At 38.5% G+C, this 17,226-nt stretch overlaps 1 protein-coding gene across 1 annotated transcript in view; it reads right to left on the reverse strand.

Annotated features, from left to right (window-relative positions):
• Nucleotides 1–17,226, reverse strand: part of LOC115223297 (EF-hand calcium-binding domain-containing protein 6-like) — a 177,683-nt gene that overhangs the window by 57,016 nt on the left and 103,441 nt on the right. The window contains exons 7-12 of the mRNA XM_036512316.1: nucleotides 15,961–16,097; nucleotides 12,978–13,090; nucleotides 9,438–9,529; nucleotides 7,679–7,827; nucleotides 4,932–5,045; nucleotides 1,004–1,127 (exon numbers count right to left, since the gene is read on the reverse strand). Of these exons, the coding sequence (XP_036368209.1) occupies nucleotides 1,004–1,127; nucleotides 4,932–5,045; nucleotides 7,679–7,827; nucleotides 9,438–9,529; nucleotides 12,978–13,090; nucleotides 15,961–16,097 (729 nt within the window). The remainder of the gene's footprint in view (nucleotides 1–1,003; nucleotides 1,128–4,931; nucleotides 5,046–7,678; nucleotides 7,828–9,437; nucleotides 9,530–12,977; nucleotides 13,091–15,960; nucleotides 16,098–17,226) is intronic.

Here is a 17,226-nt window from a genome sequence, read left to right on the forward strand (position 1 = left end):
TATCACATGCAAATGGTTGCAGACAGTTTTCTGGCTAACTTGAAGTTTTTTGTCAGTTCTCAAGTGGTTTTATGTGGATCTTTCTCAATGACAGTCTTTAATTGACCATCATCGATGACAGCTGGGCGTCCACTATACTCATGGTCTTCAAGGCTCAGGACTCCACTGCAAAATCATTTAAACCATTTTCAAGCTGACCACTCACTGGTCATTTACACACCAAACATTTCATTGATATTGCGAGCAGTTTCAGCTGCTTTACATGCTTTTTTGAAGTTGGATAGCAAATAATCACAGTGCGATGGGAAATGAAGTATTTTGCTCAAGAACACAATGCAATGCCAGGTCTGGGAATCAAAACCACAATCTCCCATTCGTGAGTGCAACACCCTAACCACTAAGCTATGCACCTTTGTTTGTTTGTGTGTGTGTGTGTATGTGTGTGTATGTATGTATGCATGTATGTATCAGGTGGTTATTTCAAGTCTAGTTTTAAGACTGTATGGCCATAAAATTTTCAGATAGGCCATGTCACATTGCGTGAGGTGTCCAAATTTCAAGAAAAAAGAATACGTTGAATTGCATCAAATCTAGAGCTTACAGAGAAAAAAAACTAACTTCAGATTTGAATTCAGCAATCTCAATGAGTTAAGAACAAGTGCTGGCATCAATGCAACAAAAACTTTGTTTCCCTGTGATAATCAAAGCTTGTTGTTGTGGTTGTTGTGGTTGTTGTGGTGGTGGTGGTGGTGGTGAAGGAGGTGAGGGTGGATCTCTATTGTGCTACAATGAGGATTCAGTGTTTACATGGCAGTAATAATGATGATGGTGGTGGTGGTGGTGGTGGTGGTAGTGGTGTTGGTAATGATGATGATGATGATGGCAACAACAATGACAGTAAGAAAATATCAAGTTTCCACCAACATTAATGAAAACAAAATTGCTATTTGCCAAAAGTTGTAAGACCGAAACGACTGAGACAAGAAGAAAAGTTAACACCTACCGTATCAAGTTCATAAAAGGCTTTTTCTAAAGAGCCATGATTATGTAACATGTTTTGCTTCAAATGATAGAACATACATTTTACATCGATATCCGTAGATGAACACTTCAATGGAATAATAGCTCTGCAATTGTAGAAAGAGTTTATGGAAGTAAGCCAAGAAATTTAAAGACTAATAAAGAATAAGAGTAAAAACAAAAAAACTTACAACTTTTTATGATAAATTTAGATGGAAGTTTGTCCTCAGTCACCAATACTGTGCTCTAATTCTAGCCAAGATCAACTAATTATAAAATAGATTCCATGAGTGAGACCTACAGGTGTGATCAGTAGGAGCACTGTGCCACTGATGGCTTTTCACTGAAATGGAGCACTGAGCCAGTTCTTATGATGGAAGGGTAGCAAAAGTGTTTCCATGCCAAAGTAGAGAATTTAGGAAGCAAAAAACTTAGAGAATAGAGACTGGTATCTGAAGGGTATCAGGAAAGGTACCTTAATAAGATCAGTACAGGTAGGTATCTTAATAGATCGGTTTATTTCATTCAGGATCAACTATTGAATAGAATTTTTTTTTTTAATTGAAATTGCATTGACTGAATAGAGACAAGGCTGTTTTGTTAAGAGGATTTGTTTCACAACCATATGGTCCCAAGTTCAATCCTACATCATAGCACATGGGGTAAAATGCCATATAATAAGATTCACTCTATCTGAAACTCTTCTACCATAAATTCAAGTTGACCAATACCTTGTGAATGGAATTTAGTAGATGAAAACTGTACAGATGAGCTTGGAAACTCCCCAGTGGTGGCATTGCCAAGTTAAGAATTTTTGGAAGTTATCCATATTCCCAGGCCAAAAGTTTTCTGGAACAGACCAGCCAGTTGATTCTTGCCAGCAGCCAGAATGTTCCTGAGAATGTTGTTGCTCTACTTTACAAGTAGTTCCCTAAAGATTGCTAACAGGGAAGTTCTATTGGCAGCACTGCCTGACTAGCAGAGTGCTGAGAACACCTGACAACACTAAAATGTCAGGCCCCCAAGTTTTGGCCTTTGTTTGACCCAGAAGAGCAACTCAATCCCAAAATATTTGAAGATGCTGCAGTCTCAGAGCTTGTCTGCACATCATCGAACATGATACACCTAGCCTTTCTCACAGACTGTACTGGCAGAAGATATACAACCTGAGCCAGTAGAATGTGACCCTTCTGCAAGAAGGGTCACATAATTTGATTGGATGAAAAACTAAGGTAAAACACAATGGTCAAGCAATGATAATGGAAACAAATTATGTATTCATCAACCTGACCTTTCAGGGATTAGTCTCCTCTCAGCCCAAGTCTTATCCACCTGGGGGTCAGAACCAAATCAGATCCCAAGTAATATAGCTTGTCAGTACAGCACCCCAAGATGCTGGGGTGATATGCACTTGCTTCTCCAGATACCCAGCTGCAAGTCTACCAACTTGCTCAGGTTAACCATTACTCCTGTCACTGTTATATATTTCTTTAGAATGGTGCCAGCCACCTCACCTTTCATAGTGTCTAATGCTATTATGGTGACATCATTCACATATGCTGACATAGCCTTCATGCATTCTGGTTTGGATGGAATGTCTCTCAACAAATCCAGTTTCAACTGTAGAGGCTTCAGAATTAGCATATCCAGAGTCATCTAGCAGACTGATTAGGTCTAGGATGAATTCCATAGCTTGGTTGTCCATTTGACAAAATACCAACATTACATCTTTGTGTATTCTGGTGGTGGTAGTCCGGGGCAACAAAATAAGTACATCAACCCCAGTGCTTAATTGGTGCTTAATCTTAATCTTAATCTTATTGCTTCCTTCCTCCACCAAAGGATGAAAGGTAAAGTTGACCATGACAGGATATGAACTCAGGATGCTGTCATCACCCAGTCATGCTTATAGCATGGATCTTATTTTTTATCTTTCGTTAACTGAATATTCCATCTACAAATGCCACACCAATAGATGCTGCAGTAGTTGTCCTGGTCATTGACCTTGTAAGTTCTTCCACCTAGCATCTTTATGTGTTTTGCCATAGGCAGAGAGCAGCTCCTCCACCAAAAAAAAAAAAAAAAACCCATCATGCTGCTTCCCATGGCTTCACCATGATTCTGGTTTCATCTTTTACATTTACTCCTCTAGAGTGAGTATTTTAGTTTGGCTTGTGGCCCTTAACCTGTCTAGTATAGGTTACCCAACCAGATGAACTCCTGCCAGCATAGTTCTTGGGAACATTGACGCACACATATAAACACACAAAAAAAACAATATAAAAAACATAAAATTTAAGAATACAAATAAAGGAGGCAGTGCCAGGGGACGGAGACCTTTGGTGATATACCATGCTTGAGAAGCACTGTCAAGCCAAGTGAGATTGTAGTTATGACCGGTGCCTGTGTTACATAACTAGTATCCATGCTGGTAGCATGTAAAAAGCACCCACTACACTCTTGGAGTGGTTGGTATTAAGAAAGGGCATCCAGCTGTAGAAACCATGCCAAATCACATTGGAATCTGGTGCAGCTTCCCAGCTTACCAGTCCTCAGCCAAACCATCCAGCTCATACAGGCATGGAAAATAGATGTCAAATGATGATGATGATGATATAAACAATATATAAATATGTAGACATGGTTGGATGGCTGTGGACTATTCATGAGTTCCTCTGCCCTTTGACAGGTTTTATGTTTTGTCTCCACAGGGTGTCCAACAATCATCTTCCTCAGCAAGCAAGCTTAGTGGGGTTGCCCCATTTTAGTCATGACCTGATTATGCAACAGGTTGTACTGGGTTCCATGTTACCAGTAGCACTAAATAGTGACCTGACATGACTCAGGATGTAAAGAGCTGGAAAAATACCTCTAAGCATTTTGTCCAACATGCTAATGATTCTGCTAACTAGCTGCCTCAATGATGATGATGATGATGATGATGAGGACGATGATGAGGGCGACGACGACCACCACTGCCGTCATCGTCATCATCATCAAAGTATATTGCCCCAGAACTACCAAGCCAATGTGATGAAAAATGGAGTACATCCTAAATGCTGATTCTGCAATGAAGCGATTGAAACAGTGGACACCCTAATCTCTAGATGTAGTCTTGGCACCAGTAGAGTATAAATCAAGACATGACCGAGTTGGCCAATATCAACACTGGTTAATATATTGGCGTTATAAAATCAAAACTGCTGACAAGAGGTATAATCACCACCCTGAGACTAACTGAAGGAGAGAATGTAACAATTCGTTGTGACTTTCCAGTACATGCAGACCAAACCCTCAAAGCTAATAAACCAGATATTGTTGTGAAAGACCAAAACAATAAAGTCTGTTTCTTGATCAACATGTGTATTCCTTGTGATCATAATATCTCGGCAAAAGATTTTGACAAGCTCAGAAACTATAAAGATTTGCTCATTGAAACTGAAAAAATGGTGGTTACAATACCAGTGATTGTAGGAACTGGAAATTATTTGAGAATGATCCTTGGCTTACCATCCATGCAAGAAATGCAAAAGTTTGTTTTAACTGGCACGTCACATGTATTGAGAAAAGCATTGTCTATGAGAGAACGATTGCTACCCATTTATTTTAATTTGCTTTTGTTTTTTCACATCATTTCATTTCATTTTGAAAATGAACAATTTGGTGTGTTTAGTTTCATGGCCTACCATAGTATACAAGTGAGTTTCTTTGCTCGAGGACTTGGGAAGACATTCAGCAAGAAATGGAAACAAAATTGAAGGAAGAAAAACTTATAACAATAATTATAATAATAATAGTTTCTTTAGTTTGCGGCAAGGACAAAAAGTAATGGAATTAATAATGGTGTTGAATGTTTTAAGAAACTATTTGGAACAATTGCAAGCAATTTCAGACGAAATGTTAACAGTTACCTTGGGTCATTTATTATTTCCTTAAAATTTGGTGGACATGGCTTCTGTGTTTTTGCCATGAATTCATTTAAGAAGATTTGCCAAGCAAGTTTGTCTCTGGTATTTATGCGAAGTCTGAAACAATAAAGGTTGCAAGAAAGCTTTATTCCTTGTGAACATATTTCCAATGAATGCAAGAGAATATAAAAAAAAAACGTCACAACTTCCCCCCCCCCGCTTCATCTGGAGATAGTTTTGAAACGAAAAATATATGTATTCTCATAGATGCAGATGCATTATTCATCACAATAGACTTTACTGCTCACAGCAGTCAATTATGCACAAGGAATATCTTATGCTATGAAGACATAATCATAACAACAACAATAAAAGTAACATGAATAGGAACAACAACAACAACAACAACAGAAAGAACAACAAACCTGACATCAACAACTTCTACCTCTATCACCACCACCACCACCACCACCACCACCACCATCACTACCGCTACCACTACTGTCACAATCATCATCATCATTATTATCACCACTGTTACAACATCAACACAAAATTTACATCAGACAGGCATGGTAAAGAATAATGAATGCGTAGTGCTGCTACCATATATGTTTCCCATCTTTGAGGCAGTAATTTGTTTTTGTTACATTATTTCCTTGTGATGCCATTTCTTTTATTATTTTCTATATTCTCTTGCTCACAAATATTATTTTAAGATTCTGGATAAAACAAGTAAGTTTGGGTGATAATATATCCAAAGTCTTTCACTCAACAAAAGAACTCGGCATGTAACTTTGTAAAATAGCTGTGAGCCATAAATAGCTGCTGTCTCTCTCTCTCTTTCTCTCTCTCTCTCTCTCTCTCTCTCTCTCTCCTCTCTCTCTAGCCAAGGCATACAGCACTTTATTCATCTGTGAATGATAATCACATTATATATATTCAGCTCTTTACGTCTTGACAGACGGTCTAAGCAGTAAAGAATGTCTTAATTAGATTCTTGTAGTCTTTTTCCTGAAGATTCTCTCATAGCTGATTCTTCCTATGTTTGATGAGCAAGTTCTGCAGCAAAATCTGCAAGCAAGGAAGGTGCTTCAGTGTTGCAGTGTGTAGTCTTTCTGTCTTTGGTGTTTTGCTTCAAATCAAATTCGATGACTGGCATCCGTGCTAGCGAGGTGCAAAGAGCACCATACGAGTGTGATTGTTGACAGAGCAGCTAACCAGCTTCTGTGCCAGTGGCACATAAAAGGCACCATTCGAGTGTGATTGTTACCAGCATCGCCTTACTGGCACCTGTGCCGGTGACATGTGTAAAAAGATTCGAGCGAGGTTGTTGCCAGTACAGCCTGACTAGCCCCCATGCCGGTGGCACGTAAAAGCACCCACTACACTCTCGGAGTGGTTGGCATTAGGAAGGGCATCCAGCGGTAGAAACTCTGCCAGATCAAGATTGAAGCCTGGTGCAGCCATCTGGTTTGCCAGCCCTCAGTCAAATCGTCCAACCCATGCTAGCATGGAAAGTGGACGTTAAACGATGATGATGATGATGATGACAGGTTGTTTTCTTCTCTGAGCTGTTTGACTCCTTTGCTCACTGAGGTTTTCCATGCTATTCCGTCTTCAGTTGACATTTTCCAAGTCTTTGCACCAATGTGGCACTTGGTCAGGTTGCCCAAAATTGTCTTTAAACGAGTTTTTAAAAATGTTGGCCTTGGTCATCCTCTGGATCTGCTACCCTGAGCCAACTTGCCATATAACAGCTGTTTGCAAATTCTGTTGTCATCCATCTGCTTCACATGTCCAAGCCATCTCAGTCTCCTTTTGCACAGAATAACCATCATGCCCAGAAATGCTGCCTGCTTCATACTATATAAAACACTGCAATATAAAACTCTACAGCAGTGTTCCTTAACCTCTGTCGGGTTTACAATGAATTGGACATTATGTTAGCAGCGAGAGAAAGCAAGTTTGATGATAAACCAGTGTGCATCAATTGTTCTACATCCATTTTTCCATGCTTGCATGGGTTTGATGAAGCATTGTCTTACAGCCCAATGCCCTTCCCGTCACCAAGCCTTTCCTGTCTTTCAAGTGAAGATCCTTGTTCCACATAGCTTCAAAGGCACAAAATGAGTGGATAATTTGTTAAAAGGAGAACTGACAACAACAACATTGCCTGATGCATGTGATAGCAGGCGTAAGCAAACATACAGGAACACACACACACACACACACACAGTGTGTGTGTTGATGATCTGCTTTCAGTTTCCATCTACCAAATATGTTACAAGGACAGGGTTGGCCTGGAATACAGAAGATTCTTGCTCAAAATACCACATGGAAGGAGTGAATTCAAAATCATAATGGCAGAAAGCAAGCCTCTTAAGCGCACAGCTATGCATACACTTATTTGGTCTGCCTACTTTTCTTTTTAACCAAACACAGAGGGAGTCCTTGTGTATAAGGTCATTCAGTGCAAGGGATCACTGAGCTACAGAACACCAAGAATCACTAGTTGAAGACTAAGTGTTCAGTGGAGCTCCACACTATCTCCTCCCCCCTCCAAATGAATGAACTGGGCGTGTCAGAATGCAACAGCAGAAAATTGCAAAAGTAGATGAAATAACCATCACAGAATAACCGTCATGCCCAGAGATGCTGCCTGTTTCATATTATAAGCTGTGTGCTTAAGAGGCTTGCTTTCTGACATTAGATGAAATAAGAATATATAAGACATGGCTAAAACAAACCTTTCCATTAACAAATCAAAAAGTTCATTACTCATTGGAAAACAACAGCTCTCAATAATCTCCTTGAATTTGCACATGGTGATGTAGCCCTTTAAGTATGGGTCGTGAGTTATGAAAAACTTTCGCATTTTATCAGGGTTTTTGCAAATCTGTCGGAAAAGAAAATGACACAAAATTTAATAATTAAATGAAGTTTAAAGTTTGGAAAATATGAATCAGTAAAATGCCTTTATTGTGTAAGGAGCAAACAACAAGAACAACAACAACAATCCTTTCTACTAAAGGCACAAGGTCTGGAATGTTTTGGCAGGAGGGGACTATTCTTTTAAATCGATCCAAGTGTTTCATTGGTACTTAATTTATCAGCCCCCAAGAGAATAATAATAATAATAATAATAATAATAATAATAATAATAATGATAATAATAATAATAATAATAATAGCGTTAGAAGCTGTGCAAAGGCAATTATAATAATAATGATAATAATAATAATAATATAATAATAATAATAATAATAATAATATAATAATAATAATAATAATAATAATAGCGTTAGAAGCTGTGCAAAGGCAATTATAATAATAATGATAATAATAATAATAATAATAATAATAATAATAATAATAATAATAATAATCCTTTCTACTATAGGTATAAGGCCTGAAATTTATGGTAGATTACATTAACCACGGTATTCAAATGACACTTATTTTAACAACCCCAAAAGGATGAAAGGCAAAGTCAAGCTCAGCAGCATTTAAATTCAGGACATAAAGCCAGAAGTGCTGCTAGCAAATGCTATCACTAGCAAGCTCTCCTTACTCACGAGTTTCTTGCCAAAAACAACACAGTATCACATCTGCACCTACCCTATTCGCCAGATTTAGCACCTGTGAATTTCCATCTCCTGAGATGAAAATGCAGCCGAAAGGTCACCGTTTTAACACCACTGTCGAGATCAAGAGCAAATCACAGAGGATCCTCAACTTGCTTACAGAAAACAACCGCCAGGCTGGATTCCAAAAGTAACACGAGTGTTGGGACCGGTGTAGAGGTAAAAATGTTATTTACTTGGCCCCAGTGCCTGTAGAGTGACTTAGTGGATAATAACTATATCACCCTTTGTTTAGAAATAAAGGTGTTCTTAATACAAATCCAGCACGGGACTATAGATAGATCTAGATAAAAATATTTGATGAGTGTGGGCCAAACTAGTGAAAACATAATATAGATATAAAGATTATAAATATACACACTAAAAATGAGGTTAATAATTCATAAAATTATACTCTTAAAAATGTCATTGGATTGTCAGCAGAACACACACACACCAAACCTTCCAATATTATTATTGTTATCCTCCTCCTCCTCCTCCTCCTCCACATTCACTTACCACTGACAACAACACCAGGATACATTTATGGATGCAAGCAAACACATGTCATAAAGTATTTAGTAGTGCCACATGAGTATGTGCTGTATCTGTCCATTGGTGTCCATTGGTGTCCATCCTCTGTCTAATCCTTAAGTTCAAACATCCAACACCTGTTGCTCAGAATGCTATCTGTAAAACAATCTGATGTGCTGCTTCATACTACTGAACAAAATTAACTGAACAAAATTAACTGAACAACATTTTAGCACCATTTACTCATGTAAGCTTTTGAAACGCTTTGACAACTGAGGCCATTTCCTGTCACACAGACACACACACACAGAAACACAAAAAGAAGCATCTTGTTTAAATGAAACATTACCATATTCCGTAAATATTGCTCTAAATAGTCCAACTTCTCGGTATGCTGACTGGAAGGCACATTACCTTGTTTGAATGAAGCCCAAATTGAAGCTTAAAAGAAAAAAGAAAAACGTAAAACGGTGCCCTGAAAATTCCAATCTTATAGACAGGTTGCTGTAGGTCGTGTTTGTTTTGTTGAAGTAACAAAATGAGTGATATGATGTGATATTTCACTACCAGTTTGTAGATTTTGAGATTAATTCTACTGTAGAAATTTTGTTGTGTGTATCTAAATGTATAATAGTATTGTGTACTGTATGACTTTGTAAAAATGTGGTCTTGGGGTTCAGTCCCACTACAGCATCTTGGGTTTTTGGATGAATGTCAAGTGCAACACTTAGCCTTTTAAATGAAACTGGATGGGCAGAAATGGTATAGAAGCCCATCAGATGGATCATAGTTGCAACTCCTAGGCTTGTGCACATGAAACACAGAATGATATTGATTCCAGCTGAAGATTATAATAAATACTAATATCTATGGAATACTCAGCCTCTTGCATGATAATTCCTTGAAGAAACAGCTGCAATACTCATTGTTCAAACCAACACAAAATCATGGTGTGCGTGTGTGTGTGCGTGTGAGTGTGAGTGTGAGTGTGAGTGTGTGTGTGTGTGTGTGTGTGTGTGTGTGTGTGTGTGTGTGCATGCAAGAAGTTGACTTCTCATCCACATGTTTTGGGTTCAGTCCCTCTGTATAGCACCTTGGCAAGTGTCTTTTAGCTCTGGGTCAACCTATGTCTTGTAAGTGAATTTGCTATAGAAAAACTGTGTGATTGGTATGTCTGTGTTTTTGCACATATGTATGCACATACACATATCAGGCTACTGTCTACTCTACACCACTGGCCCCTTTGACAGCTTATCACCTATTTGACACCCATACCACTGTCGACCATGCCCTTATCTCTCTTGTTCTTTCTCTTTGCACACTCGCTCCCCCCTCTTGGCAATCACACTGCAAAACATTGTAATTATGGCTAAAGATGACAATGGAATTCTCTCTCTCTTTCTGTTCTGTTTGTCACATAGTGCCAAGCATTACATTCTTTCCCCACACCTATAAAGGTAAGGTAAAGTTTCCTTCTCAAGTCATACTGACTCATAAGGGCTGGTTTCCATGGCATATAAACTCCCCACCTAGATGGGATGCCAGTCAGTTGCAGGATTACTGATTTTTGCCAGCTGAGTGAGCTGGAGCAATGTGAAATGAAGTGTTTTGCTCAAGAACACGTATTGTCTGGTCCAAGAATTGAAACCACAATCTTATTTTTATTCTTTTACTTGTTTCAGTCATTTGACTGCAGCCATACTGGAGCACCACCTTAAAGGGTTTTAGTCAAAGAAACCAACCCCAGGACTTATTCTTTGTAAGCCTAGTACTTATTGTATCGGTCTCTTTTGCCAAGCAATGGTGGGGGGACAAACACACACATACATAAATGTATACATATATATTTATATATACATACATACGACGGGTTACTTTCAGTTTCTGTCTATCAAATCTACTCACATGGTCCGAGGGTATAGTAGAAGACACCTGCCCAAGGTGCCATGCAGTGGAACAACTTCGAATCATGTGGTTGGGAAGCAAGCTTCTTACCACACATCCATGCCTGTATAGACACAAGAGTGGTTGTGTGGTAAGTAGCTTGCTTACCAACCACATGGTTCCGGGTTCAGTCCTACTGCATGGTACCTTGGGCAAGTATCTTCTACAATAGCATTGAGCCAACCAAAGCTTTGTGAGTGGATTTGGTAGATGGAAACTGAAAGAAGCCCATCGTATATATGTATATATATGTGTGTGTGTGTGTGTGTGTGTGTGTGTGTGTGTGTGTGTGTGTGTGTGTGTATGTTTGTCCTCCCAACATCACTTGACAATTTGAACTCAGAATGTAAAGACAGACGAAATACTGCTAAGCAGTTCACCCAGCATGCTAACATTTCTGCCTGCTCTCCGCCTTTGAAATGTATAGTATTAAATATTCATCACAGCTGATCTTACCAATCGGTTTCGTGTAAAGAATACAATGGAATGTTAGATAACAATCCGATTATATAATTTATGCTCATCAGAGTTAGCCAACACGGGAGGGAATATAGCAACTGCTCTCTATTATCAGAGGTGGATTAACACAACCAGTCAGTGGCTGCTGTAAAAAAAGGAGGTGAAACAAAACAAGGGCCAGGGGATTGGGTTAGGTGTTGGGTATGCTGTGAAGCTGGAAACAGTTATCTTGAAGCAGGGAAGGTGTATTTTGTTAATGTGATGCTCCTGTGGGTGTGGGGTGTGTGATATGTGTAGTGGCGAGCTGGCAGAAACGTTAGCACGCCGGGCGAAATGCGTAGCCGTATTTCGTCTGCCGTTACGTTCAGAGTTCAAATCACGCCGAGGTCAACTTTGCCTTTCATCCTTTCGGGGTCGATAAATTAAGTACCAGTTAAGCACTGGGGTCGATGTAATCTACTTAATCCGTTTGTCTGTCCTTGTTTGTCTCCTCTATGTTGAGCCCCTTGTGGGTAATAAAGAAACAGATATGTGTAGTGGTGTCAGAGGGATAATTTTTTCCAGGGGTGTAGGTATATATGCGTTCATTGATCTGTTTTCTTTCTGAAAAAGATATGGTCATGGGGTTTTTTCTATGTCAGTGTGCAGTGTATAATGTGTGTGTGTGTGTGTGTGTGTGTATGTGTGGGAGTATAATTTGTGTGCAGGAGTATGTGTTGGGGGGGGGAGACAGTCTATTTTGTGGGATGTCCACCTTATAGGGGTGTGCATGTGTGTATGTGGGTGCATTGATGTCTGCTTTGGCCAAACTCTTTTTGCTGAGCCGAAAGGCATTGGTGGAAGGTCATTGGCAAAAGGTCGTTGGTGGAGGGTTGAGGCAAGGGACCTGTGGTTGCAGTCATGATGGGGCACACAGGTACAATAGGATGTACCTCTTTTCATGCAGGCAAGGATTAAACACCTCACTCCTGCTATTCAGATAGACATCCGGGCATTGGGTCCCTTTTAAAATTGCTCTCTTCTCAGCCAGGCATAATTTGCACTTCCTGCTGTTATTCAAGTATGGTTTGCCTTTTTCTAGGCTCTTCCACTTTATGCTGTACTCTGTAGCACTTTCTTTCAAAGCCCAGACATGCTTGGTTAGAGTTGTGGCATTACATCTCTCTGAGATGTTGAGGGAGGACTTGTGGTTATAACATACAAACATATATACATATACAGATATATGCATATACAGATATGTAGATACACACACACATATATCACATGGCTTTTTTCAAACAGTGGGCCAGTCCATCAGGCAGTCTGCCAGCCAATACTAATATAACGTAATTACTATAAAAATTCAATCCTCTACAGTTACATCACTTGCTAAGTCAAATCATTTTTTGTAGCAGCTAAACCTTTTTTTTTTATTTTTCTTTTTTTTTTTGTAATAGGTAGAGATTACTGAAGATGTGAAAATTAAGAACAAACATAGAATTACCATCTGCAGAGTTTGAGCAGGAATTTGAAGCGTCCAAGTTGATCCCAAGATGTTTCAGAAAACTGCTATAATCCAAATCACCTCCATAATATGAAGTTTCACTCTGACACAATCTGGAAATCAAATAATTTATCTTTTATCTTCTACTTGTTTCAGTTGTGAGACTGTGGCCATACTGGGGCACTCCTGGAAGAGTTTTTTTAGTCAAATGAATCAACCCGGGTACTTTTTATTTTTTGTTTGCCAAACCATTACGTCATGGTGATGTAACCACACCAATACCAGTTGTCAAGCAGAAATGGGGGGGAGGACAAACACATACATACACACATGTGTGTCTGTGTCTCTGTGTGTATATACATATATATATATATATATATATATATATATATATATATATATATATAAGAATTTTTTGCATAATGAGATAAAAAAACCAAGGCTGTGTAGATATTAGAACATTTAAATGTTCTAATATCTACACAGCCTTGGTTTTTTTATCTCATTACACACACGCTGACATATGACCAACGTTGAACCCCTTATTTGTAAAATCACCGAACCTGGAACTTAACTATAGTCTGTCTACAGCACTTATCTAGCATTACCTGACACACCTTTGGGTCTCAATGACATCATTACCTCTTATATATATATATATATATATATACATATATATATATCCATGAAAAGTCTCCTTACACAAGCCCGAATTCACTCTTCAACACAGAAGCCGACAGTAAAAAAATGTGGAAGACCCAATTGCGGGATATGCGACTATCTTATTGAGGGATCAGAGTTCTCCTTCAAACAGGGACAACGGTTTACAGTGAAAAGCAACTTCACATGTGCTTCGGAGAACCTAATATACTCACTAACCTGCTCCAGGTGTCAAGAGCAGTACATAGGCCAAACAAAAAATGGTTTGCGTAAACGAATGGCCCTGCACAGATCCCAGATAAAAATTCCCCAAAACAGAAAAATAGCTTTTAGCCAACACATAGATACTTGCGCCAACAAAAAAACACCAAACTTCAGAATTTTCCCCCTCTACCAATTTAGGGACGATACAACCTCGAGACAACGAATAAGTAAAGAAAATCTCTTTATTACAAAATACAAGCCACTTCTTGTTAGAATAAAAGAAAAATATATATACACACACAAATATTACACTCCATAGAATCCATTACTAATCAGCCCCTTCATAGCTATATTTACACCCATTCATATTCTCCCTTCTCTGTTTTTTTCTTCTTCTTCTTCTTCCTCTTCTTCTTCATCATCATCATTATCATCATCATCGTCGTCATCATCATCACCACCATCATCACCACCATCTTCTCCTTCTCCTCCTTCTTCTTCTTCTTCTTCTTCATCATCATCATTATCATCATCATCTTCGTCATAATCATCACCACCATCACCATCATCGTCATCTTCTCCTTCTCCTTCTTCTCCTTCTTCTTCTTCTTCTACTTCTCCACCCCCTACCCCTTAACTTTGTCACTAATGTTTTTTTAGTATAACACCTACGCTAATTCTATAAACAAGCCTGTCAATATAAATATTCTCCTGAATTGAACTGAGACTGCCAGCCGCCACTGACCATTCAAAATACGACCATCAGGGCACTCCCAGATTCTCCCACCCCCCTTTCCTCACCAGCCCTCTTCCTCTACTACCCTACCAAGAAACCTCGAACACACAAGTGCAAACAAGGGAGTCAGAGAAAGGCAGAATGCCACTTATATCTGAACACTACTATAGAAATATTCCTTTAAAAAAACTTTTCTTCTAATTTTTCTAAATTTAATTATTTAATCGTTACAGTTGAAAAGGTCTCAAAATGACCGAAACCGGTACTGAAATGTTCACTATAAAATTATTTTAGCATTTTCTATTTTTGACTTGTTTTTTCATATATATATATATATATATACATATATACATATACATATATATATACATATACATATACATATATATAATGTAATTTAGATTCAGTTAAATAAGGTACTTAAATTGAGGCACCTTGTTAGGACGAACTTATTTGCACACAGGTGAGTATCAAACTCTAGACAGAATTTTTTCCACTCAATATCCATGCACTGTATGCAGGTGGCACAATCCAACTTAGTGAATAAATCTGCTCTTGTCTGTTAAAACATGTACTTTATATAAAGATATTTTCCAAATACTTCTGAAGTGCAGATTCCAGGGTAGGTGAGTAAAATATAAATGAGTAACAAAGACGTATAAGTGTCAATTCATTACAGCCATTTTGAGTGATTTCTTTAATTGATCAACGAAAGCATTACATCTTTACAAAGAAAACCGTTCTCATCAGATGATCACAGACTTCAAGCATAAAGGACAAGTTAGAAAAATTTAGCAAATTTCTGCCAAAATATTTAGCAGAGGAATCATTGTAAATATTTTCTCTCTATTGATGAATGTGTTTGAATATCTAACTTGTCCTTTATGCTTGAAGTCTATGCGGTCATCTATGTGTGTAGCATCTGTAATCCAAGTGTTGTGTCTCTTCTATGCATTGATTATACCTTAACTGAGCTTCTATGTTCTAATTGAGCATGTTGGTAGAGTATTGGCGAGCTTTTCTCCTCTTTGAGTTTCCGCCAGTGTTTGCCAATCTTCTCCCCCATACAACATGCCATCACATCAATGTAAGTTATCTTGTTTCTGCAAGATTCTGAACCAGAGAGCCATAATGACAAAATTATTTCTTAAATCCTTCCTTTTTTTTCAAAATTAACAGAAGGAAAAGCAGCATATTTCAACATAAATATGATGACCATGTTATAGCCTTCTGGTCAAGAAAAACCTTTTCTGGGTTCATCACACATGAACCTAGGCATATAGAATCATCCATATAATTTAGATATATCATTACTTAAGGCTCGTTAATTTGTGATTGTGCTTTCTTTTAATGTCAAAGATAAATGGATAAAAAAAGACTTACTTATCAAACTGTCGGTCACTTAATCGGCAGCAGTATTTATCCAAGATTTTTCGAAAATTATTCCATCGAATTTTCCCATCAAGGTTGTAATCAAACATATGAAACTGCTTTAGAATACCTTGCACATCTTGTCTTACCTGGACAGAAGAAAGTGTTTAGTATTAGATGACAAATATTTTATACCAACCACCAACAACATCAGGGAAAATAATCCTCCACCACCAACAACACTACAACCACCACTGTCACTATAGTGAATATTATCACTATCAATAACACTATCAACATCATCACAACCACCAACACCATAACATCATCTTCATCATCATCATCATCATCATTTAATATCCGCTTTCCATGCTGGCATGGTTTAGACAGTTTGATTGAAACTAGTAACCTGGAGAGCTGCACCAGGTTCCAATCTGATTTGGCAGGGTTTCTACGGCTGGATGCCTTTCCTAATGCCAACTACTCCAAGAGTGTAATGGGTGCTTTTTACATGCCACTGGCACAGGTGCCAGTTATGTGGCACAGGCATTGGCCACAACTATGATTTCAGTCAGCTTGACGAGTGATCTCAAGCACAGCATATCATCAAAAGGTCTCGGTCACCTACGAGGTGGCCCAATGTTCAAAGATCATGCTTCAGCACTTTGTCCCATGTCTTCCTGGGTCCACCTCTTTCACAGGTTCCCTCCACAGTTAGAGATCTGCACTTTTTCACACACCTGTCCTTGTCCATCCACCAACAAAACTACCAACATAACTCCCAGCACCATCATTACTACTACTATCCTCCATAAACTAGTAACACACCATCACCAACAGTTGCAATTACCACAACCAGAACAATGACCACCATAACCACAACAACCATCACCATAACCAGAACAACTATCAAGAACTGCAACAACCATCATCATCAACAATATTTGTCAATTGCAATCACCCACCACCACCACCACCATCACCACAAACAATAACAGAAATATCGTTAAGAACTTCAGTCCTCACCACCAAGAAACACAGCCTCCACCCTGGCCAGCTGGTTCCATTTTCTCATAGAATTGGTATTATTGGCTTAAAAAAAGTTGAATATTTTAGCAATACCAAATGTTGCCTTAACTGTAAAATGCATACCAAGGAGAGAGGCACAGTTCACTGTTGTAGGTTATAAACAAACTGTACCACTGGTAAGCATTTCATTGGTTAATTAGAACTGACTTCAATTTCAAACATTTAACATATAATTGCATGTGTGTGTGT

Source organism: Octopus sinensis, linkage group LG22 (assembly GCF_006345805.1).
Source record: "Octopus sinensis linkage group LG22, ASM634580v1, whole genome shotgun sequence".
Taxonomy (NCBI): Eukaryota; Metazoa; Mollusca; class Cephalopoda; order Octopoda; family Octopodidae; genus Octopus; species Octopus sinensis.